This window comes from Dendrobates tinctorius, unplaced genomic scaffold, assembly GCF_039654945.1.
Source record: "Dendrobates tinctorius isolate UK_male_01 unplaced genomic scaffold, ASM3965494v1 ptg000125l, whole genome shotgun sequence".
Taxonomy (NCBI): domain Eukaryota; kingdom Metazoa; phylum Chordata; class Amphibia; order Anura; family Dendrobatidae; genus Dendrobates; species Dendrobates tinctorius.
In genome coordinates this window covers 452836-480401 of record NW_027361793.1, presented here as the reverse complement: position 1 = coordinate 480401, position 27566 = coordinate 452836, and the positions used below count along the sequence as shown (strand labels likewise).

Genomic DNA, 27566 nt, shown 5'->3' with positions numbered 1-27566 from the left:
AAAAGTCTCTAAATTTAGGAAAACTGAGATGCACCTAAATTTTGCAACTTTTCAGAGCTTTTACGCCAGAGTTTGGGCATGAAAGCTTTGATAACTTGGGCCCTATGTTCCTTAGTATACCAACTATTTAGCAGACGTTTAATGTCTTGTAACAGCACTAATTCTGCCCATATATGCATCATTATAGACTCTAAATGTCACCATGCTGGATACAGCCAAACTTCCTTTTTCTTATTTGGCTTCAGCTACCCTACTTTTTTCAGTATACATTTTGAAGCTTGAATAAAGGAAATATAACAAATCACCAGGGCTAACATCAGCAGATTTCGGAATATCAGGAACTAAAGGCTCTTACATATAAATCTGCAATTTTCACACTCAGAGGCAGCAGTCTCTTCTTGCTTGGTTCAGCTTGTGTAGAGATACAGTCACACACACACTGTATCATACGCCGCCCGACTTACTGCGTAAGCATTTGATCAGTATTTTATTTTACTTATAGGATTATGTTAGCACCATCAATGAAATCAGTGACATAAAACTTAAAAAGCTTTATAACTTATCTTAGATCACACTAGTATTTCAGATGACTGGTCAATAAATCGTACTGACCTAGCACTTTTTTCACCCTCACATTTCTTGCAATTGCTGGCTGCTTCATGTCCCTTTTGTTTACCAGTCTGACAAGCATTCCACAGAAAAGAACAGGTGGTCTATCTGTGAGCCAGAAAGTTAGAGCAATATTAGAGAATTCGGAGATCTAAAGAGGGGTTAACAAAGGTAGAGCAAGACTTAGAAGCCAGACAGAAAATGTAGAATGTAGTGGATGGATACCCTAAAATGAAGGAAAACAAGAAAAGGGAATTGTTAAAAGTGTACAGATCTACAAATCAATGTGAGATTGATTCACTGACAATAAGTACATGAAGGTGTCGGATGTCAGTAACTTTATGTAATTTAAAAAGACCTTCATAGCAACTTGATGGCGGCATTGCTTCTAAATGTTATTGGCAACCTCGGGCTCTATACAGCACATCAGTGAATCAAGCCCATAGTAACATTTAGTAGCAAAGTTATAGGAACATCAGCCACAATGATACTGAAAGTGTGCGTATGGACATAAGGCCTGTGGACTCCAATATTTAGCATTTCCTAAAACCCGGGGGGGGTTATGAAACGGATAAATAAATATAGAATAAAGGAATAATAGCAAGAAAATCATGTGTAAGAGATTACCTTACACTGTCATATCCTAAGATTAGAATAAAATTATGGCAGAAGAGTGTTATACTACATCTTAGACATATATTCGGAAACTCTTAAAGAGGACTATCACTAGCTCAAAAAATCTGAGCTTCATACCTTGGAAAAATCCCTGTGGTCTCCCGATTCTGCCTCGTTTTCTGGTTTGTGCTGCGTCATTCAGTTACACAGATATTCATATTTGATAGTTCTAGAGCACAGGATGGGAAATCTCTGCTTGTAAATCAACTGGGCGTTGCTTCAGCGTCTTCTATGTGGGGGTGCGCTTTCACCCCTCACTCCCAGATGCTGCCAATCACAGTTCGCAGCTGATCAAGCAGACGCTCTCAAGCTGTGATTGGCGGGCAAAAGTGAAAGTGCACGACCCCAGAAAAAGAAAATGCCAGATTGAACTACAGACAGAGATTTCACATATTCAGTTTCAAAAGCAACAAATGTGATTATCTCTGCAATTGAGCAACACAGAGCAAAATGGAAAAAAAAGCAGCAGAATCGGTTGAGCACAGGGATTTTTAAAATGATTGAACTCAAGTTTTTTGAGCAAGTGACAGATCTTTATGGAAAGCAAGTGCCTATTTGCCACTCCAATATCATGGTATAGGCTCAAGAAACAAAATTCTATGAACCATTTGTTTAGTATAATCATTTAGTATAAACCATTTCTATTTTGTCTTACTGAAAAATAAAAATTGAAATGAAAACAGGACAGAGAGAAAGACGGGTATGGGAGTGGTGAAGGAATAGTGGTACAGTCGGCATGCAGGGTTTTCGGTTAAAGCACTACTAGACTCTAGTTTCCAAGGAAAATTTTCACATGGCACAGTGATGACATTGACAGAGTGGTAAAGTGGTGCTTCAATCAAGCAGATTTAGTGAGGACACTGGAGAGTAAGATACCACTATACACAATGGAGTCTTACTAAGTGATGGTATCCACCAGCAACAATCTAAATGTGTATGGGTGACTAACCAAAAAAATAAGGTAGTAAGGTAGTCAAATACAAGGGGAAATGTTTGGCGGTCTGAGAAAAGGGAAGGATTGGGTTACTGCAAGGAGATATTCCAACTGGATGGATAATCTTGTATGATATAAAGCACTTCTCAGAATTTTCTTTTCTCATGCATGACCCAATTATTGTACTGGGCCAAGAAATTGTAGCCCCCATATGACCAAGAGCAACAAACATATAGCAATTTCAACAACTAAATGCTTTACTACCGAGTACTAAGGCAGGAGAAAGACATGCATAATAGTCTACTGGCTATCCTCATCTCTATGAAGTGAAAACATTGGTATTCACCAAAATGTACTATTATACTTGAAAATTTAAAGGGAACTGTCACATGATTCATGCTACCCAAATCTGGTGACAGTCCCGGCCTGCTTCTCCCAACGCTAAGCTAGATTAATGGGTCTCTCAATATACGCACACAAGGAACAGGTTTCTCCGTGCCTGTTCCGTTATACAGCTACACCTATATACATGTTTTACTCTAAAACATTGGCAGCAATTAAGAGTAACACAATGATGTTTGTAATACATACGCGAGTTGGTCTTGGATTTATGATGCCCGTGGTTTTGGCAGCATGAATTATGTGACAGGATCCTTTTAAACAAAGGATATAAAAAAAACTTCATCAAAAGTTTTTATTTTTTTTTGTGAGAGCAGTAATGGTGAATTTTAGGATTTTTGGAGGGACACGAATGGCAATAAGTCACTTTCGTGTAATAAGCTCTTGGGCTTTCCAAGCTGGATAGTTTGAAATTTGCATCTACAAAGCAACTAGAAGATGTCTTTACAAAAATCAGAAGCAAGGTCAGCAATATTGACACTAGGTTTCAGGCATTCAAGTAACTACCCAGCAGTTAAAAACTTGCTAGAAAAGTTCAGACCAATTAATGCCACCACTATAAAACAGCCAAAGTACATAGCCCCACAGAGAAGAACCAATGTATCATACACTGGATACAGGAATAGGTTCAACAGAAGGATTAAAGGGTTACTTTAGATGCTAGAAATGGGAAGGCTATTACCATTTCTAGTTGTCTCTTAAGATGAAAGGACTGACAAATATTGATTTTTTAAACTTTATTCAGAGGGGCAGGTGAATTGAATTTGTGTGCATATTGTATATACGTCACACATATTCATACATGCATATCCCAGTACACATGCAGAACAGGCAAGGTGAGTGAAAACAAATCATAGCATTCATAAATCATCTGATAGCATGCCCTGTTGGGAATTAATCAAGTTTACAGTACACAGAGAGCATGCAGCATCTTAAGGAGCAGGCGACTTCCCTTGAGATTGGCAGAAGAAAAACCTAATGCCAACACTTATAGGAAAGCCAAAAAGCACTGCATCCCCAATGCAGAAAAATAAGAGCACGTTTTACAGTAATATGTAACTTTACTTACGATTTAATATATATAAAAAAATACACCTATGTTGCAAATTAAAAGACATATGGTACTGTCAGAGAGAACACACGGGCATCTGCCAAATGAGGGAGATGTAAATGAAGAGAGATCATGATACAAGCTGTCAGATAGAAAAACAGGATCAGAGAGGAGAATAGACAGCAGTATATGACATCTCGGCAAGATGTGGCACAATTGCAACGTTATTATTTTTCAGTTCAGTCAAGCGTGGTTCACCAACGTCACAGACGGGCAGCCACCGGACACTTTCTTAGCTGGTGTGACAGACTAGTTCAGTATTCGACATTGCAGGGCTTTTCTGGGATTTTGCCCCTAGAATAGGGAATGTCATAAAATACATAAACAGCACTTGCGGACATCTCCATGTATAGCACATGACCACTGAGGCCAGTGATTGCTGGCAGCGGTCAGGTGACTATTGGATGGGACTTTACTGCACAACACGCAACACTGGCGTGGCAGGGGCTTCGAGGAGTATGCAACGGCTAGTTATTTTACAACATTTCCTACTCTACGAAAAGTTTCATAAAAGAGTTCAAAACACGTGGGTGCCTGTAAAGATCCACATCAATGTAGGACTTTTTAAAACTTTTTCACTTGTCGAGCAACTGTGAGCATAAACGAAACAAAAGTGGGAACGAAAGCTGCCCAAGCGAAAAAACAGCGGCTAGTCCTGTTAACTGCCCTGTCTTCATGCTTCCACTTAAAAGACATCATTGCTATGTAATCTAACAGCAGTATGATGAACGGATACAGACTGATTCCAGCGATGTGTCACTTAGTTTTCTGGATGCAGTAGTTATGATGGCGTCAGTTTTCTGTGCTACAGATCTGGCAGAGCTCAGTTGCTGAGCTTTGTATAACCTCGCTCATATCACAGCTTTCTGTGTACATTGTATAGTGACAGAGAGCTACTAATCAGTGCTGGGGCGTGGTTGGACTAGGATGCACAAGGCAAGTTGCCCTATACTCATAATCTCCTGATGATAAAACATTGATTGTATTGAAACCATAAAACACAGCCAGTGACTCATCATTGTAACCAGGGTCTCTGCTCCTACATTGGGATGTTCTCAGATTACATAGCAAGCAACCTAGTGACAGATTCACTTTAAGTAGGAATTAATAAAAGGGATTTAATGATCAGTTTACATAAAATAATATTTTCATTATACTTTTGAGTAATACCTTACCTTATGATTTATCATCTTTTCTATAAGTGACATCTTTACAAGCTTTACAATCTGACATGTGAAATATGTTTCCAACCAGTACACAAAGGACAAAAGTCTCATAATTGAAGAAAACATTTATAAAACAAACTTTGAACATCAAAAAATGTTGCCATTTTGAATTTTTTTTTAGTGCTGAGTGAGTGTGCTCAGATAAGGTGTTATACGAGCACGCTCTTATCCTAATCACGTATTATCTGTGTGCTCGAAAAAAATGCTCAAGTTGCCGCGGCTTCAGGTTTCGCTGCTGTTCGACAGCTGAAACACAAGCAGGGATTGTCTAACAAACAGGCAATCCCTGCATGTGTTGGGGATGTCGAACAGAAGCGAGACATGCAGCCGCGGCAACTTGAGCATACAGAAAATACTTGATTAGGATAAAAGCGTGCTCGTATAACACCTTATCTGAGCACACTTGCTCATCACTTTTTTTTTCCTCTAATCAAACAGTAAAACTGTCTGCTGTAGTTATCAATGAGGTTCTTCTATTCCATCCTAATGGTTTTCTGTGCTGTACAATAAAGGGCTTTAAAATAGGGGTCTGTGTACATGACAGATTAGATGTGTATTTGCAAGAAAATCTGCACCAGAAAGTTGAATCAGTATGTAGAATAGCCTCTCTGAAATTCAGCAAGTTTAGCCGCTGCTTTTTGAGTTGAATCAGTGAGAAGAATGAACATGCTCAACAAAAATACTAGCAAAAAATGCTGGAAACATTTATTTTTACATGGCTTTATTTTCAAATTCTCCTACCTTGATCACCCTGAATGCACAAACTAAATTCTGAAATACACTTTCTTTCAATCAAAAAGCGCAGCCTCCATTATCAAATCAATAACGTAAACTTCAGTTATTTAAAAAGCTAGAAATGAGAATCCTGTCGCTCACATTCCTAATACTTATATGAGTGGTTGGACCTTACAAAGTGATAGCACATCTACATTATTTTATGATAATGACACCCACAGATCCGGAGAATGAAGAAGCACCTTTACCACACATGCGTGCTTGCATCCACCTGTGGAAGTGCAGCCGGTCCCATTCACATGAAAAACTGCAGAAGAGGACACAGCGCTACACCAGTGCGGTCCCCTATACTCTCAGGATCGGTGGGGATAAAAGTAATGGGCGAATCTTAGTGATATGAAATCACTTCATAAGAAGGGAATTCTCCATCACCTGCATACATTTAATGTTGTGGTAAGAGCCATCATCTATAATAGAAATTACAAATATGGGGACTTGAGATCAAACTATTCTTAATTACATAATTCTGTGACTAAAGTCAGTTGTCAACATTAATATGGTTGTTAAATAATTTTCTGTCAATGTAACAAAAAGTGTCATAACTTTTACACATTGTTCTCTCTGGTTTTATTCGGATCTTTGCTACTTAATGGGTAGATGGTAGGTAGTGTGGGGGAGGGGTGTACAGCAGAGCGGCCTCAGATGGAGTATGCGAGAGATGCTTGTAATGAGACACAGCTCTGCTCTACGCAGTAGATGCCACCATTCAGAACAGAGAAGAGAGCAGGGTTTTGTGTCATTGTGTGTCTCGCACAAAAAAATACACAAGCCTGTCGAAAGCTTTTTTGAAAGTGTTTTTTTATTCCCCCTGCATGCTTCTTGCTTATGATTGGTCAACATCATGCAGAAGAAGAAAAAAGTACACACCCCCAGAGACTAATCTCTGCTTTTAACATCAACTGTACAAGGTAATATCTCTACAACAGATATTAGAAATTAAAAAATATAAACTACATTTTACTCAGCTCTGCAGACACTATTCCATGATGTGGCCCATTTAACATGTTCAAATTGGTGAAAGGTCCTCTGTAATGGAGTTTCTGACTACATGGTATTAATTTTTAATGGTTCCATACCTTCAGCTGTCAGTCCATGATCCATTGTTTTAGTAATGGACGACAACAACTAGCTTACATCATACCATGTGACTAGCAACAATTTACATTATTTAGGGTTCTGATTGTTTAGGACACTTACTTATGCTCCTATGTAAAGCAAAGTGGACATGTTTGTCACAAAACAGGGACTGCTCTAATTTTTAGTACTTCATCACTGAAATCACCAATTCTCAAAATGGTTAATCCATGGGGTTACAGGCAATTACATATACCATTAATTGCTAAATAATATAATTTTCCTATAATATTACAATGACACTTTTCATGGCTGATCAAAAAAGATCTAACCCTATAGAAAAACAAGTTGAATTTTGAACTACAAGTAAATGATACTGTTCTGGGCATGAAACAGATCCTCACTATCCATAAAACTATACTTGGAAGCCTAGCTGCTATCACTAAACATTGCTGGAGCATCACTTGCTTCCGATACTACACAGAGGTACATCAGGTCACAAAATAAAGCGATTTTTTTCTTTGAATAACTATAATAAAAATGTTTCACTTTTAATACCCAATATTGACATCTACTTATTGTCTAAAATGTTACCATATAAAACATAAATTAAGGGGTATTTCTGTAAGAACAATTAAAATTTTACCTGGATTTTGGCTATAAAAAGGCCCTCCATTAATCTGGTTCTGAAGGGTTGGCTGTGAGGTCATTGATGGAGGACGCCGATATGGAAGAGAGCCTCCTATGGTTGGTGGAGTGTGCCGAGACACTGGTCTGTTCATACTGTAGAACTGAGCAGGGTGGGCTGGAGGACAGAACAAAGAAAGACACATTGATCAGATTTGTTTACAAGACAAAAAAAAAAAAAGTTTTCATTTTGTAAAAACTGGCACTCTGAGCAGAATCAGCAACAAAAAATGTCATTATGGATGAATATATTTTTTTTAAATGAATAAACTTATAGCAAAACCAATGACATTAATATTAGAACAATTTGTGATCATAAGAATATTGCATATCACATACATATGGATTGTAAACATATGTGACCAATGTTCACAAAGATTTGATCAGTATACATTTTCTCTCCTTTATCTCCGTCTCCCAAACAAAACCTAACCCTCCCTTCTGGTGCGCAACAAACAGTGAGCATGCTAGTAGAACAAGTATAAAGTACTAATAAATTAAAAATCACATCCTTCGCCAACTCCTCAGAAAGTACTGTTGGGCATCTAATCCAATCCCCCCCCCCCCCTTGTTTCCCAAATTTAGGAATTGCTCCCCTTCTTATATAATTTTTCTCTACAACTATTATTCAGACATTGCATTACCTCATCTACTGATGGAGGAACATTTACCAGTCAATGTTTGGCAATAGACTTCTTAGTTTGGTAAAATATTTTGGCTATGGCCTACTGCACTGGGGAAGTGGCTCCAAAATCCCCCACGAGACCCACAACACAGGACTTGGGACTAAGAGGACTTGAATGTTGTAGATATCCAACTCTACTACAGCTTGGGTAGCTGAGAACACGTCCAGAACATATGAATTAGGTCTGTCCCCTCCTCCTCACAGTCTTGATAGCAATCATCTGTTCAAAGACCCATCCTGTGTAACACTTTGGGAGTTTTTTAGACCCTGTGAATAATCAACAACGGAGATCTTCTCTGGGCCGTGTTGATAGAGACCTTTCCCGATGATTCCAGAACATCCCATTCCGCCAAAGAGATGTTAAACATATATCTTTCCAAATTTTTGACCATGGCCATTTGATTCCCCAAAATTGTTAGTAATAGTGAGTAATACATTTAGGAAATAATGAACCTTAGTCACTTTAGCATGTACCACAAACCTGAATAACCCATTAGATGAAATAGTAAGGTCAAATATGCTTTCCTGAGCTCTTACAGCAGGTCTCAGTTGTAGATACTTGACAAAATCAGAATTATTCAAATTAAACTACTGCTTCAAAATAAAACTGCAGCGACTTGAGCATTGGGAGTGGAGGAGCAGTGAATATTCATTCCCTTTAGTAGCAGGGACATGTGACCGCCTGGCAGCTGCAGCTAGCCTGCGGCTGACACTGTAGTCGCTACTAAAGAGCAATGAATACTCACTGCCCTACATGCACATGGTCCCGATGTGGGGAGCAGTGAGTATTACGGTAGCGGTCCTTCGGCTTCTAAGCAGCGCATGATGTCCTTGCTATGCGTTGCTTACAAGCATAAAGTAGCTGCTGGGACTGGAACAAGATGATGCAAGGGAGAGGAGGAAGGCAAGTGCAATGGTTTGGTTTTTTTTTTATGTATTTCTGATGGAGGCCATGCATACCAAGACAGGGATGAGGGCCAATCATACCAGGATGAGGATGGGGCAATGCATACCAGGACGGGGATGTGGGCCAGTCATACCAGGATAAGGATGGGGCAATGCATACCAGGACGGGGATGTGGGCCAGTCATACCAGGATAAGGATAGGGAAATGCATACCAGGATGGGGATGTGGGCCAGTCATACCAGGACGAGGATGTGGGCCAGTCATACCAGGATAAGGATGGGGCAATGCATACCAGGACGGGGATAAGGGCCAGTCATACCAGGTTAAGGATGGGGCCCCATGCATAATAGGACGCGGATAGGGGCCAATCATACCAGGACGGGGATAGGGGCCAATCATACCAAGATGCTATTAAAACAAAAATGAATATTCACTGCAATCCACGACCATGGGTGAGGAATGCAGTGAATATTCATTTCTCTTTAGCAGCAGGCACAGTGATAGCCGCAGCTGCCGGCTCCCGCCTCCTGTAACCAGCTTCTCCACCACCTCCCCACCACTGCCAGAGCAGGTACATCTGGACTATAAGACCCCCCCATTTTCCTCCACGGTTTGGAGAAAAAAAGTACGTCTTATAGTCCGAAAAATACAGTAATTTTGATTGGTACCATTAGTTTTACCATACAATGCGCCTAAAAACATGAAAAGTCCAAAAGTGGTAAAATGGTGGAATATAAAATGCAATTTCACCATTGTTTTTGGGGTTTGGACTTGCGGTGTGAATAGTGCGGTAAAAATGACCTGTCAACACAATTTTGAAATACCAAATGTTAGAGGGGAGGTCCCCGGCTGTCATTATAACCCAGTAGTTAGCAATCATGGGATTGGGGTGCGGAAACAAGGGGGGGTGCTCAAATGCAGCTGGTGCAGAACGCATTATTTAAAGGTCAAGGTCATGGTCAGTGATTGATAGCAGTATTAAAATAAACAGTTGCAACTTGAGCAAGATCGGTCTGCTACCATTACAAGAAGATGTGGGCTAGAACACACTGCATCATCCTGGCTTTGTGCGGGGTCAGCGGGGAACAGACATGTGACATAGTATTATGTCACATGTCGAGAAGGGTTCAAGAAAGGGAGCCTTAATTTTGGCTCACCACTGCTTTCTGCTTCTGACCAGGTAGATACCACTATGTGATGAGAGGCTGTGTAAATAGAGGGGGCGATCTGTGTTGTGGCCCTTGCTAGCGGATATAGGGATGTATAAAATAATATAAAATGGATAATTGTGTATTTAGGAGCAGCAGGAGAAAAACAAACATTTAATTAGAAGAAACCTGTCACAGCTACTCAATGTGTCCGCTTTGGGCCCTGTGTGTTTGTAGTAAGCACCAAATGGGAAAGCTGGAAAACAATAGCGCAATATGGGGTTTTACCAAGTAGGTCATTGAAATACAGGGGGTGCAGGGATGTACTCACCTGGCAGGGTTATGGGACCACAACACCATATAGGCTCAAAATAATGGCTGCTGCAGATCCCAGAGTTAAGTCTAGGAAGAGGATAAAATGGAAACTGGATCTTTTTTGCGCTTGTGAATAGCTCCAACCATGTAGCAATAGTCCGGTCCGTAAAATGGACCATCAATGAATGTGGAAAATCATGTGTGTGCTGACCATAGGTTATTATTGGGTCATTTATTGTGCACATGGACAACAGACTGAAAATACAGCTGTCTGAACATCACCTAATACTGATGGAAATCATCTAATTTATTAACACTAGATGGAGGCCCAATGCTATCGCATCGGGAGGGCGGTAATGTCACGATGGGGGCAGGCTTTGCAGTGTTGAGAATCTCTCCCCCCCCATGTGCTCACCCACCTATCCACTCTCTCTTTCCCCATGTGCTGACTTCTCCCGTCTGTGCTCTCTTCTTTGACCTGTCTACCCCATGTGCTATCCCCCTTGTCTGCTGTCTCTTTCATGTGCTGTCCCATTTGAGCTGTCTCCCCCCCCCTGTGCGCTTTCTCTCTCCCCCATCTGCTGTCTTCTCCTCTCATTATCTGTATCTGACTGTGTACAGAACATACCACAGCTCCTGGGCAGGGGAGGAAGCAAAAGACAATACTGACATTACAGCAGGAGATCGCAGAGGATACATTTTGTGAGATAAAATATTGTTTAAAAACAGTGAAGTATTTTACCTCACAAAATGAATCCTGTGTTATCCCCTGCTGTAATGTCAGTATTGTCTTTTGCTTCCTCCCCTGCCCAGGAGATGTGGTATGTTCTGTACACGGTCAGACACAGACAATTTTTAAAATGAACTTTCATTGGTGGGAAACCCCTTTAATGTGACCGACTTCCTCTGCCTGTAGACACGTCGCGCATCTGCCGCCGGGATCAGCGGAATGATTCACAGTCAAGTAAATCAAACCGCCGTACACAGTGTGTGTGTGTGCGCGTGTGTTGCGACGGTGTTCCACTGGTGGCACCGCGCAATAGGTTGGTACCACCAGCAGTTTCCATATTGAGACACTCATCACTTGGGTGTCAAATATGGCGGTCAGTGAACTTCCGCCGCTTGGAATTCTGGGATCCAAACACATCTGAACAGAACAGGATGCGAAGGCATTACAAGGCAATTATATATATAGATGTATTTGAGAAAAGTCTTGTAATTTCACGTCACTTATTGCATTTCTCCTAGAACATTTAGGTTGTTAGTTTAAATAGTATGAAGAACAAAATGTATAACTGAAATGTAATAATTATTGCTTCGGAAATTTGCTTTCACAAAAATAGTGTGATGTGAATGTCACAAACGTTTACCCACTCTCTACATGACATACCCTAATGTGCAGAACGTGCTTGTGTGAGAATATAGTGTTAAAAGATAAAACACAACAGCAATTTTGATAAGTGCCACTTGCATCTCTAAATTACATTTATGTACGATAAGTGGAAAGTTTTCAAGTGTACACATTTCTTAGGTAGCGTCATAGGCCGAGCACAGGCCACAATGTTTAAGGCCTTCTTCAAACATCCATATAAAATACATACGTGTAAAATCGGTACCAGTGTCAGTGTTTTCTATCAGTTTGTCCTTTTTTTTTTTATCATCAATGTTTTCCCGATATCGATAAAGAAATAAATTAAAAAGCTTCTCCTATACTTTGCAATTTTAAAAAATGGACAGCATCTAGCTCACATTACTCTGTCTTTGTAACCTTTCTAATCTTCTCTATTATTCTTTATATGCTTTTGAATGCAATGGTTTGTCTGGACTTTTGTTAAAAATTGTAAAACTTTAATAAAAATTTACTGTTAAAAAAAAAAAAAAGAAAGGACAGCATATGAGTGGTAAAAGGTGTCATCCCGGTGCTGTATGTTTTTCGTGGACCCATAGACTTGTATTGGCACTCGTCATCTGTGCTGCCAGAGAAAAAAAGGACATGTCTCCCTGTGTTTCATACAAACACACGACCCATGAAAAAAAACGCACATGTGCAAAGCACCATAAATTATAATAGGTACGGGTAGTATCCATGAAAAAAAAAATGGATACTACATTTACTGGAAGCACGAACTTGTGAAGGAGGCCTAAGGAAGTAGTAAAAAAAATAATTCAATTTTAATACAAGGTTCATCAATGTCGCTGTCAGAGGTTGACAGCGTCACTTAACATGCTAACTGCCACAGGTAGATTGCGATTCCACCCTCGGCTGTTAGAGGCATGTCAGCTACATTATGATGCTCTCAGATGCGGTAGCAAAAACCTTGTGACAGATTCTTTTTAATGTCAGATGCAACAGTTCTGGAAGTAGATTTATATTTCTACCAGACAAAATATATGCCTCTCCATATTGCTGAGTTGTCATCAACGGACAAATACTAGAGCGTTATGGAAAGTCTACATTTGCAATCTGGCCTTGCAAAAAGACACAATAATATAATGAATAAATAAATATAGGTATGGAAAGTATTCAGACTCCTTTAAATTTTTCACTTTGTTTCATTGCAGCCATTTGGTAAATTCAAAAAAGTTCACTTTTTTCTCATTAATGTACATTCTGCACCCATCTTGACAGAAAAAACAGAAATGTAGAAATATTTGTAAATTTATTAAAAAAGAAAAACTGAAATATCACATGGTCATAAGTATTCATACCCTTTGATCAGACACTCATATTTAAGTCACATGCTGTCCATTTCCTTGTGATCCTCCTTGAGATGGCTCTACTCCTTCACTGGAGTCCAAGCTGTGTTTAATTAAACTGAATAATTGGAGTCTGAATACTTATGACCATGTGATATTTCAGTTTTTCTTTTTTTAATAAAATTGCAAAAGTTTCTACATTTCTGTTTTTTCAGTCAAGATGGGGTGCAGAGTGTACATTAATGAGGAAAAAAGTGAACTTTTTTGAATTTACCAAATGTCTGCAATGAAATAAAGAGTGAAAAATTTAAAGGCGTATGAATACTTTCCTGACCCACTGTAAATGTATTATGATAAAAAAAATAAAAATAAAAAAGTAGTAATATTTTATTGCACGGCTCTACCATAGATTTTAAGTAGCAGTTCGGGTATGTTTCCATGCTAAGGAAACTCTGCGGAGAGGACGCAGCTCCGCCCAAAGCGCTGCCCCCTTTTGTATGCACTGTGATTCCCCATCTGGTCATTGAACCATGTGGAATCACCGCATCCTATTCATAGACTGTGTTACTTATCCTGCGGAGACTGATCGTCTCCACAAGATAAATAGACATGCTGCAGTCTATAAAGACGCACCGCATGTCCGGTTACGCGGGCCTGCCACCTGCGTCTTTGTACGCATAGTGGAGATGGGATTTCATAAAATCCTCTCCACTATACTATAACATCTGGAAGCTGCGGCTGTACGCAGCGTCCAATCCGCAGCATTTCCTGAACGTGGAAACATACCCCAACAGCTAATGAGGCACTTTGTCCTAATGCAGAAATGTGGCACCCCACAACGTATGGCTATGCCTAAGCAGAACAGTTTCAACATTGCTTTACTGGTTCCAGCACAATAACCTACACAGTGTGCCGGAGACTTACATTGGCCACAATGTCTGACAGATGAGGCTTCACATGAGTAGTCGTCATATAAAGAGAGTTACATCTACAAGAACACTCCAACTTTTAGACGCTTCTTATAAAGGGAAAACAAGGATGAATCCAAGTTAAAAAGACAGTGGGAGCCACTATAATTGTACAATTTGGATCTGTTACAATTCTCTTTCCTGCTGATTAGTCATCTAATCTTACAGAAGTACGGTACCTATACCTTTGTATTTGGGTAACTGCTTATACAGAATTGAGCAAAAGCCTTTTACACGTGTCTGAAGCACGGGACAGAAGTCATTGTGTGAACACAGATCAGGCAAGCAAATGTGCATTCTTGTTACAGCAAAGAGGACGGATTAGATGCGTGCGCCACTTCACCCCACACTCACCTGTAGAAGGAGCAGAGGAAACAGCAGGGGGAGTTGGAGAGGTGAAACCATCAGCAGGGGGCTGGGCTCCTGCAGCAGCATCTGGGGTAGTTGAGGAAGAAGGGGCAGCAGCAGGAGTGTGAGGGACAGGGGCAGGAGTGGAGGTAACAGGGATGGGAGGAGTGCCAGCTGAGCCAGCGGGGGCTACATGGAGAGAGGAAGATGTGACGTTAATACAGAAAGCATGTTAGGTGGGATTAGAAATGCTTTCATGAAGCTCAGTGTTAGGAATGTAGTAAAGAGAAATAGGTAATGCCATCATTCACAGCCAGTCGCAAAAGAAATTCATGCGTAGGGAAAAAATATCACAAAGGGAAACCATCGTGTTCAAAAACGCTGTTTACCTGCAGATGAGGATAAGGGGTTAATCTGCAGGTGAAAGTAGTTAAAATCCTGCCTGGCTGTCTTATCGGAAGAGAGGCTACAGGGAGAAAGTGAAGTTATATTCTCCCTGTAGATCTGCTTCCAGCCACTGGGGTGGTGCAGGGAGCGGTAACAGTCTCTGCTGACCACACAGTGAGAGCGGCTGTATCTGCTCCCAGGCGCTGACTGACAGCCTGACCCGCAGCGTGTGCGCGCAGCAAACTGACAAGTTCCAGGGAGCGATTCAAGCAATCTCACAGTGTCACTATAACCGCTGCCTGGAGCAGCTACAGGAAAAACAACTTCGGCCTCTTTCACACTTCCGTTTTTTACAATCAGTCCCAATCCGCCAGGTTTTGAAAAAAACGGATCCTCAAATTTTTTTTGAGGATCCGTTTTTTTCCCCATTGACTTGCATTAATGGCGGATTGTGACGGATTGCTGTCCGTTGCATCCGTTTTTTGTGAGGATCCGCCAAAAGTTGCTGTCCGTCACCATCCTCAAAGATTTCAAAACGGAGCTTGTAACGTTTTTTTCTGTGGCGGATCCTCCAGACACTGATCTCTCGATCTCTCTCTCGATCTCTCTCTCGATCTCTCTCTCTCTTTTTTCCCGGCCAGCATTTCCTCTAAATTTCCGCATATTCAGGATCCGTCTAAAAACGGATCCTGTGCCATCCGTTCACATCAGTTAACAACGGATCCGCTTCAATGACTTTTTGGCGGATTTGAACTGATGCAAAAAAACTGAAGTGTGAAAGAGGCCTTAATGGGGCGGCATGGTGGCTCAGTGGTTAGCACTGCAGCCTTGAAGCGCCGGGGTCCTGGCTTTATATCCCACCAGGACAACATCTGCAAGGAGTTTGTATGTTCTCCCCGTGTTTGCATGGCTTTCCTCCGGGTTCTCCAGTTTCCTCCCATATTCCAAAGACATACTGATAGGGAATTTAGATTGTGAGCCCCATCGGGGACAGAGATGATAATGTCTGTAAAGCACAGTGGAATTAATGGCGCTATATAAATGAGTAAAACAAATAAATACATTTTCTCCCTGTAAATGTTTTTCTGTGGGGAAGCCAAGCAGGATTTTAACACTTTTTACATGCAGATTAACCCTATAGTAGAAGGTAAATAGCATTTGTGGATATAATAGGTTCCCTTTAAGGTTTGTTTTGCCATAAAGAAAATTCTAAAACCAGTCTATTTACCCAGGAAAAGATGTCATTAGGTGTAAAATTGCACATCATATTGCATAATCATTTGTGTTCGTGTAAGCTGTCAGATTTCCTAGAATTAGCAAACAAATCTTAGTGAAACAATTGTATACTCTATAATGCATGGATTTCTGATTATTTAACTCAGTTTATCAGTGCATGAACTAAAGGTGCTGCTATAAAAGGGAACCTAACAATACTCCAATTTTTATTTTAAATTTACTTGCAGCTATTACCGAAAAACTTAAAAAAAAAAAAAAATTTTGATGGAAAAACATATTAAACATTGTAAAGAAAAAAAGCTACATCTTGGCAACACTTGCACTCAAAAGTAGAAAAATTCATGCTTTACACAAAAAATATTATTTTATTTGCCAGATCTGATAAAACTATACAGCTTATTTTTATTACAATAACCGAGTTACAGCAGATACTACTTACAATGCAAATACGTGTGTTTTAATACACAAGTCATCATTTGGGGATATTTATTTTTACCTATGGGGGTCAAAATTTGGCCTGTGGACATTTTTACCAATTAGCAAAGCCACTAAAGACGACTCAAAGTCTCCAGAAATTCAATTTAAACAGCAGACAAAAAGGCAGCAACACTTACCTGCCCAGATCTTGGAACAAGTGCACTACAGGGTGCAGCCAGCCCATAAAGCAAGATGTTAGCAACACAAGTGCAAAATACCCGAACAGCAGCCACTCTCCACCTACCCATTCCTGGAGGGGGTGACTGCCCAGTATACAAATGCATAATAAAGGCCCGCATATGGCGCTGTTCACACAAGCGTACTGCATAGTGTCTGGTTCACAGCCTATTAGTCACACTCCTACTTTTCGATTAGTCGGGCTGGCCCGCACACTCAATGCAACACAGTGAACATTTTTACTTGGCAATTCTTAAAAGGGAACCGGTCATGTAAAAAAACTCTATTAACCTTCAAGATATGGGGTTAATCTGCAGATTAATAGTGTTCTAAAGCTGTGCGACCACTGCACTGAGAGCCCAGCTATTAGGAGGAAATTAACTTTATTCCTCCCGGCAGCCTTGGGCTTTCAGTCACTGCTCAGCAGACAGCGAGTGGCGGCTGTAACCACTCCCCAGCACAGTGCCTTAGTGCTGAGCCAGCTGTCAGTCAGTGTCTGGACGTAGTAACAGCCGCCGCTTACTGTGTAATACGTGATGACAGAAGCCGCATCGGCTGCACCTCTAGAATTGAAAGAAGGAGGCTGCCAGAAGGAATAGAGTTAATAGTTTTTTGCTTTTTTTTTTTTTAAACACACGGTAGGTTCCCTTTAAAGACAAACAACTTTTTCTATTGCGACATTTCAAGGTGAAAGTGGTACAACAAGATCTATCAATAATTATTTTCCATCTTAAAAAACTAGTAAATGCGTAGTCTCATGAAAACACCTGCTTATATGATCCATAAGGGCATATATCATGGTCAGCAGCTCCATCTCTAGAAGACCTGCCTGACTCAAATGAATGGCTGAATATGTATTGTTATATTTCTCCTACACAATTACCACCGCATTGCTTCCAATATGTAAAATCTATTACCCAGCAACTGTCCCTACTTGGGGGCTTTAATCTGCAGAAGGCCTGGGACATGCATGAAAGCCAGTCTGTGACCTGCTCTTGAGCCTTTTCCGGCTTTTAAAGTTGCCTTCCCACATCTGTTTTCTTAAGAAAACAGACCAATTTTTTGTCCAGTGTCATTCAAGTTGTATGGGGTTTTTTTGTTTGTTTTTTTCCTTCAAACAAGCAGTCTTAACTGATAGTCAATAGAAAAAAAAAGGGAAAAACAGATGAGACTAGGATGGAACTGTGAAGCACAAAGGATGGCTTCCATGCTTCATTCGTTTTCCCAAAACCATGATCCACAAAATGGACGAGACTAGGACATGCCGATTCTCACAGACCGGACACACGGATCCGTTCTTAAAATGTATGTGTGTACGGCTCAATGAAACTCTACATGTTCGTATGAAGAACCCAGATGGTGGCGAGGGAAAAATAATATCCTCCGGGTTAGGCAATTTATAAATGATTGTGTGTCGTCTGGTCAATTACTTATTGGCAAAACATACCTTCACATTATGTATAAACTACTTTATTTGAAACAAGCATATATAGGAGTAATAAAACAAACATAATTCATTTACATAACCATGAAAATGGTAACACAAAATGAAGATAGCTATAGCAAAAGCGGGTAAGAAATTGCAGAATACTACGTTTTCAGCATATAGAACTGCTAAGCACAATTTCACCAAAATGTGAAAATACAATTTTACTATTATATGCTATACCACAAACCACTGTAAAAACGTCTCTAACCTGAAAATCGTTAGCAGCATAACGTAGGGACTGAACCCGAATCCAGTGATCGCTTATAGGGCTGCTTCCTGCAGTTTTTCTGCTGTAGATCTACCCTTTCTCTGCATAACCCCACCAACACCGCTGATTGCCAGCTATCTGTGTACGCTGTTTATAGACAGAAAGCTGCCAATCGGTAGCGGGTTATAGAGTTTATGAACATGAAGGACTACATAGCAAAAGGTTTACTAGTCCTCTAATGATAATCTTCTGGTGATAAAGCAGTGATTTCATCAAAACTATAGTAACCAGACCTGTAAGTACAACACAAGAATCAGGGTAACTGTCGCTACATTATGCTGTTCTATGAGGCAAAAACCTGAGGGCAGATTCCCTTTAAACCTAACAGGTGCAGCATGTTGCACCAGTAGCATTTCTCTGCACATTCCTATAGCAGAATATTGTCTAAACTTCCCAAATTACCCACGTTAGCAAAAAAAAAAAAGTTAAAAATAGATGACTATTATGGGACCTATTATACAACATATGCGGAAAATAGGTTGTGCAGATTTAGATACCAGGTTGTGTCTAGCATACTGATTGACAAGAAAAAGATGATCTTTCACTCAATGAAAATATCTCTTAAATTACCCCATGATGCAGAATAATTCACATTATGATAAGACTTACTTGGAAAGACACTTGGAGGAGAAGGAGTGGGCACAGCAATTGGGACACCCACACTACCACTTCCACTGTTCTCTCGACTACTGCTCCGGCTACTAGGGTGGCTGCCGCCACTACTGCCACTGCTGCTACAAGAAGTAAGAGCAGAATTACTATATGCCTGCCTTACTGATAAATCAACATTATAGGTCATGTATTATATGTCTGGTAATCGGTTCAGGATTAGTGCATGACAAGGACAAAAATTCCTGCACGTGGGCCGTAACTACAAAACCAATACAGTCGTCACTAGTGTTGAGCATTCCGATACCGCAAGTATCGGGTATCGGCCGATACTTGCTGTATCGGAATTCCGATACCGACATCCGATATTTTTTCAATATCGGGCATCGGAATCGGAAGTTCAAAGTTGATTGACAGCCGAAATGACGTCATCATGATGCGCGGTGTGTGCGCATCATGATGCGCCGTCATTTCGGGCCTTCCGGGGGTCTCTGCCGGCCTGCCGGGGGGCTGTGTGGACTGCCCGGGGTCTGTACCGGCCTGCCGGGGGGCTGTGCACCGGCCTGCCGGGGGGCTGTTCTGATGTCCGGGGGTCTGTGCAGGCATCGTCCGATGGGACTACAAGTCCCATCGGGCGATGCCTGCTACCATGACAGTGATTGACACATTAGCCAATGATGGGACAGTAGTAGTCCCATCATCCGGCTAATGTGTTAAATGTTTAAAAAAAAAAAAAAATATATATATATATATATATATATATATATATATATATATATATATATATATATATATATATATATATATACACTACATACATACTACATGCTACATACATACCACATATATACTACATGCATGCTACATACATACTACATGCTACATACATACTACATGCATGCTACATACATGCTACATGCTACATACATACCACATACTGTATATACTACATACATACTACATGCATACTACATGCTACATACATACTACATATATACTACATATATACTACATGCATGCTACATACATACTACATGCTACATGCATGCTACATACATACTACATGCTACATGCATGCTATATACTACATGCTACATGCATGCTATATACTACATGCTACATACATACTACATACATACTACATACATACTACATACATACTACATACATACTACATACATACTACATGCATGCTACATACATACTACATGCATGCTACATACATACTACATGCATGCTACATACATACTACATGCATGCTACATACATACTACATGCATGCTACATACATACTACATGCATGCTACATACATACTACATGCATGCTACATACATACTACATGCATGCTACATACATACTACATGCATGCTACATACATACTACATGCATGCTACATACATACTACATGCATGCTACATACATACTACATGCATGCTACATACATACTACATGCATGCTACATACATACTACATGCATGCTACATACATACTACATGCATGCTACATACATACTACATGCATGCTACATACATACTACATGCATGCTACATACATACTACATGCATGCTACATACATACTACATGCATGCTACATACATACTACATGCATGCTACATACATACTACATGCATGCTACATACATACTACATGCATGCTACATACATACTACATGCATGCTACATACATACTACATGCATGCTACATACATACTACATGCATGCTACATACATACTACATGCATGCTACATACATACTACATGCATGCTACATACATACTACATGCATGCTACATACATACTACATGCATGCTACATACATACTACATGCATGCTACATACATACTACATGCATGCTACATACATACTACATGCATGCTACATACATACTACATGCATGCTACATACATACTACATGCATGCTACATACATACTACATGCATGCTACATACATACTACATGCATGCTACATACATACTACATGCATGCTACATACATACTACATGCATGCTACATACATACTACATGCATGCTACATACATACTACATGCATGCTACATACATACTACATGCATGCTACATACATACTACATGCATGCTACATACATACTACATGCATGCTACATACATACTACATGCATGCTACATACATACTACATGCATGCTACATACATACTACATGCATGCTACATACATACTACATGCATGCTACATACATACTACATGCATGCTACATACATACTACATGCATGCTACATACATACTACATGCATGCTACATACATACTACATGCATGCTACATACATACTACATGCATGCTACATACATACTACATGCATGCTACATACATACTACATGCATGCTACATACATACTACATGCATGCTACATACATACTACATGCATGCTACATACATACTACATGCATGCTACATACATACTACATGCATGCTACATACATACTACATGCATGCTACATACATACTACATGCATGCTACATACATACTACATGCATGCTACATACATACTACATGCATGCTACATACATACTACATGCATGCTACATACATACTACATGCATGCTACATACATACTACATGCATGCTACATACATACTACATGCATGCTACATACATACTACATGCATGCTACATACATACTACATGCATGCTACATACATACTACATGCATGCTACATACATACTACATGCATGCTACATACATACTACATGCATGCTACATACATACTGCATGCTACATACATACTGCATGCTACATACATACTACATGCTACATACATACTACATGCATACTACATGCATACTACATGCTACATACATACTACATGCTACATACATACTACATATATACTACATGCATGCTACATACATACTACATGCTACATGCATGCTACATACTACATGCTACATGCATGCTACATACTACATGCTACATGCATGCTATATACTACATGCTACATACATACTACATACATACCACATATATACTACATACATACTACATGCATGCTACATACATACTACATGCTACATACATACCACATATATACTACATACATACTACATGCATGCTACATACATACTACATGCTACATACATACCACATGCTACATACATACCACATGCTACATACATACCACATATATGCTACATACATACCACATGCATGCTACATACATACTACATGCATGCTACATACATACTACATGCTACATACATACCACATATATACTACATACATACTACATGCATGCTACATACATACTACATGCTACATACATACTACATATATACTACATGCATGCTACATACATACTACATGCTACATACATACTACATGCTACATACATACTACATGCTACATACATACTACATACATACTACATGCATGCTACATACATACTACATGCTACATACATACTACATACAATACATTCATACATAGACATACAGTACATATAACATAGAGTAACATACTTACCAATACTTGTCACATTGTTCCCCGAAGCCATTGTCGTCTACGGAATAAATATTAACATAACAAACCACAAAAATACTCACCCATGATCCGAAGCAGTCCACGAGTGTGTCCCACGACGATCTTGGGTAGAGAACTGCAGCATCAGCAGATGCTGCCGCTCTCTACGGGCTGCAAGAATCCAATGACGGAAGGTAGGTATCCTTCCGCACTGTATTCCTCCGCCACTTAAAAAAAAAAAAAATCCCTAGTCTCACTTTATGGTAAAAGCTGTGTGGGAAATTCCCACACAGCTTTTACCATAAAGTGAGACTAGGGACTTTTTTTTTTTTTTTTTTTTTAAGTGGCGGAGGAATACAGTGCGGAAGGATACCTACCTTCCGTCATTGGATTCTTGCAGCCCGTAGAGAGCGGCAGCATCAGCTGATGCTGCAGTTCTCTACCCAAGATCGTCGTGGGACACACTCGTGGACTGCTTCGGATCATGGGTGAGTATTTTTGTGGTTTGTTATGTTAATATTTATTCCGTAGACGACAATGGCTTCGGGGAACAATGTGACAAGTATTGGTAAGTATGTTACTCTATGTTATATGTACTGTATGTCTATGTATGTATTGTATGACTGTATTGTATGTAGCATGCATGTAGTATGTATGTAGTATGTATGCAGTATGTATGTAGCATGCAGTATGTATGTAGCATGCATGTATGTATGTAGTACGTATGTAGTATGTATGTAGTATGCATGTAGCATGCATGTAGCATGCATGTAGTATGTATGTAGCATGTAGTATGTATGTAGCATGCATGTAGTATGTATGTAGTATATATGTGGTATGTATGTAGCATGTAGTATGTATGTAGCATGCATGTAGTATGTATGTAGTATATATGTGGTATGTATGTAGCATGTAGTATGTATGTAGCATGCATGTAGTATGTAGTATGTATGTAGCATGTATGTAGCATGCATGTAGCATGTAGTATGTATGTAGTATGTATGTAGTATGTATGTAGCATGCATGTAGTATATATGTAGTATGTATGTAGCATGTAGTATGTATGTAGCATGCAGTATGTATATATGTGGTATGTATGTAGCATGCATGTAGCATGCATGTAGTATGTATGTAGTATGTATGTAGTATATTTTTTTTTTTTTTTTTTTTTTTTTTTAACATTTAACACATTAGCCGGATGATGGGACTACTACTGTCCCATCATTGGCTAATGTGTCAATCACTGTCATGGTAGCAGGCATCGCCCGATGGGACTTGTAGTCCCATCGGACGATGCCTGCACAGACCCCCGGACATCAGCACAGCCCCCCGGCAGGCCGGCACAGCCCCCCGGCAGGCTGGTACAGACCCCCACAGGGTGCACAGACCCCGGGCAGTCCGCACAGCCCACCGGCAGGCCGGCACAGACCCCCGGCAGGCCGGCAGAGACCCCCGGAAGGCCCGTACAGACCCCCGAGAGGCTGTACAAGGGCAGGAAAGGGTTTTTCCAATTCCGATACCGGAAGTCTCATAGACTTGAATGGGACTTCCGGTATCGGCGATACCGATACTTTTTTAAAAGATCAGCCGATCCATTCCGATCCGATATTTTGAAGTATCGGACGGTATCGCTCAACTCTAGTCGTCACTCTTTTTTTTTACCATGTTTCCTTTGTTTTTTTTCCCACCATTCAGCCAATCGTTCCGGACTCTCCAAAAACGTGGCAATTTTGGGACTGTTATGTTAATAAAAGAAAATAGGTGAGAAGTGGTTATTGATTTATTGGGGGAATTTGGATATCACAGTGGGAAGATTCCCAATTTCCTACCTCTGAGTTACAGTGGGGAGTCACTAAAAAAGGGACACATGAATTGGTGCTGCTATCATTAATATGGTCACTCACCCATTTGAGCAGCTGAAATATAAATTAACTAAAAGTGGATGGTCAACCGCAACTTAAGTTACACTTGTAATGCAGCCTGATGAAGGGGCCGCCTGAGCCCTGAAAGCTTGCAAATATAATTTCTCTGGTTAGCCAATAAAGGTATCACTCTTAGAATACCTTTCTCATTTTTTGGGACATAAGTATTTACTTCTGTAAAGACTAAAAGCTATTAAGTTTTCTCTTAAGCAACTCATAGCTCTGAAGTATCCTTAGTTCTTGGCTGCTGGGGGGGACGAATGCTCCTATTGGGTAAAAGTTCTCATGAGTAGCTTTATTCTGCTACTACATATTAACAATCTCTCAGTGTTTATTCTGGGTGACCACTGTAATCACTAGATTTATATACAGTTATGGCCGGAAGTGTTGGCACCCTTGAAATTGTTCCAGAAAATGAAGTATTTCTCCCAGAAAATTATTGCAATTACACATTTATTCCCTTTGTGTCTATTGTCCTGCTGGAAGACCCATGACCTAAGACGCAAACCCATCTTTATGACACTGGGCATTAATAATAATAATAATAATTTTATTTCTATAGCGCCAACATATTCCACAGCACTTTACATTTTAGAGGGGACTTGTACAGACGATAGACATTAGAGCATAACAATCACATAGATCATAACAGATACCAAGAGGAATGAGGGCCCTGCTCGCAAGCTTACAGTCTATGAGGAAAAAGGTAGACACAAAAGGTGGGTGGTAACAGTTGCCTTCATTGTTCAGACCAGCCATAGTGTTGAGTGTGTAACAGTACAGACACAGAGGGATAATAGATGCATAAAGCATGTGGGAACATGATGCGGGGAACCTGGTTATGGTAAAACTTTTGACTGGGCCACCCAGGGATAGTTAGTTTAATGTGTTGAGGCGGTAGGCCAGTCTGAATAAGTGCGTTTTCAGGGCACGCTTAAAATTGTAGGGATTGGGGACTAATCGTATTGACCTGGGTAGTGCATTCCAAAGAATTGGCGCAGCACGTGTAAAGTCTTGAAGACGGGAGTGGGAGGTTCTGATTATTGAGGATGCTAACCTCAGGTCATCAACAGAACGGAGGGTGCAGGTAGCGTGGTAGACTGAGATGAGGAGATATAGGCTGGTGCTGAGCCGTGGAGGGCTTTGTGAGTGAGGGTAATAAGTTTGTACTGGATTCTGGAGTGGATGGGTAACCAGTGTAAGGACCGGCACAAGGTAGAGGCATCGGTGTAACGATTGGTGAGGAATATGATCCTGGCTGCAGCATTTAAGACAGATTGGAGGGGGGAGAGTTTGGTAAGAGGGAGAACGATTAGTAGAGAGTTTTAATAGTCCAGATGAGAATGAATAAGAGAAACAGTAAGCGTTTTTGCAGAATCAAAAGAAAGAAAAGATCGAATTCTGGAAATATTTTTGAGATGCAGATAACAAGAGAGAGACAGTGATCGGATGTGGGGGGGCGAATGAAAGCTCGGAGTCAAGTATGACCCCAAGACAGCGGGCATGTTGCTGTGGAGTAATAGTAGAACCACACACCTAAATGGCAATGTTCGGCATAGGTACATTAGTAGAGGGAGGAAACACAAGGAGTTCAGTCTTTGACAGGTTCAGTTTCAGATATAGTGAGGACATGATGTTAGAGACAGCGTTTAGACAATCACTTAGACAATCATTACATTGCAACCCAAAATCCTTTGGTAATCTTCAGATTTCATGGTGCCATGCACAGTGTCAAAAGCACCCAATCCAAGAGGCAGCAAGATTACCCCCAAAACATCTTTGAACCTCCACCACATTTTACTGTAGGTACTGTGTTCTTTTTTTTGTAGTCCTCATTCCATTTTTGGTAAACAGTAGAATTATGTGCTTTACCAAAAATCTGTCTTGGTCTCGTGTCCACAAGATGTTTTCTCAATTGGATTCTGGCAAACTGCAGTTTAGCCATTATATGTCTATGTTTTGAATTTCTTTAGGACTTAATTGGGATTGCTTTTCCAACATCCGGACTATTCTGCGATGCAACCTTTTATCACTTTTTCTCTGCCATCAACATCTAGGGCAATTAGCTACAGTGCTATGGGTTGTAAACTTCTTGATTATGTTGCGCACCATGGACAAAGTAGCATCAAAATCTCTGGAGATGGACTTTTAACCTTGAGATTGTTGATATTGCTCAACAATTTTGGTTCACAAGTCCTCAGATAGTTCTCTTCTCTTTCTGTTCTCCATGCTGAGTGTGGCACACAGAGACACACAATGCAAAGACTGAGTCAACGTCTCCTTTTTATCTGGTTACAGTTGTGATATTCATATTGCCCATGCCTGTTATTTGGCACAGGTAAATCACATGCTTGAAACAAAGTGGTTTACTCACACTTTTGGAAAGATGCCAACAATTTAGTCAGTCCCATTTTTGGGGTTGAGTTTGAAATTATGTCCAACTCGCCTTTTTTTTTCTTTGTTGTGTTGTTCCAATACACACAAACCAAAACATGTGCATAACAAAACATGTGTAATTGCAATCATTTTCTGGGAGAAATACTTCATTTTCTGGAACAATTTCAAGGGTGTCAACACTTTCGGCCTTGACTGTATATATAAAGATAACAGGAACTTTGAACAAGCGCATGGCTCGGGAAAGTGAGAGCCCTGATTTGGAGAACTGCTCTCGAAACTCCGAATGCAGGATGCCAGGGATCTGTGATTCTACAGCAGTGATAAGAGCTCTTTCAGGAGTTGAAAGGCAAGTGAGCAACTAACTGCTGTGTAGAAATCAATAGGCTGTTTGTTTGGCAATCCCTGCATGCGCTGCAGCTGTTTACCGCTGCAAAACATGCAGCTCCAGGGATTTGAATATATTATCTGTACACGCCCAAGATGCTCGAATAACACTATCAGAGCATGTTCGCTCACCACTATTTAGTATTT

The 27566-nt window shown here is 40.3% G+C and overlaps 1 protein-coding gene across 30 annotated transcripts in view; it reads right to left on the bottom strand.

Annotated features, from left to right (window-relative positions):
• Window positions 1-27566, bottom strand: part of ABI2 (abl interactor 2) — a 152383-nt gene that overhangs the window by 39174 nt on the left and 85643 nt on the right. For 4 of the 30 annotated variants that reach the window (XM_073541831.1, XM_073541838.1, XM_073541840.1 and 1 more), the window contains 4 exons: window positions 19222-19346; window positions 14585-14767; window positions 7470-7628; window positions 613-717 (listed from right to left, as the gene is read on the bottom strand). In XM_073541831.1, the coding sequence (XP_073397932.1) occupies window positions 613-717; window positions 7470-7628; window positions 14585-14767; window positions 19222-19346 (572 nt within the window). The remainder of the gene's footprint in view (window positions 1-612; window positions 718-7469; window positions 7629-14584; window positions 14768-19221; window positions 19347-27566) is intronic. The other 26 variants (XM_073541832.1, XM_073541839.1, XM_073541842.1 and 23 more) reach the window with 7 other exon arrangements.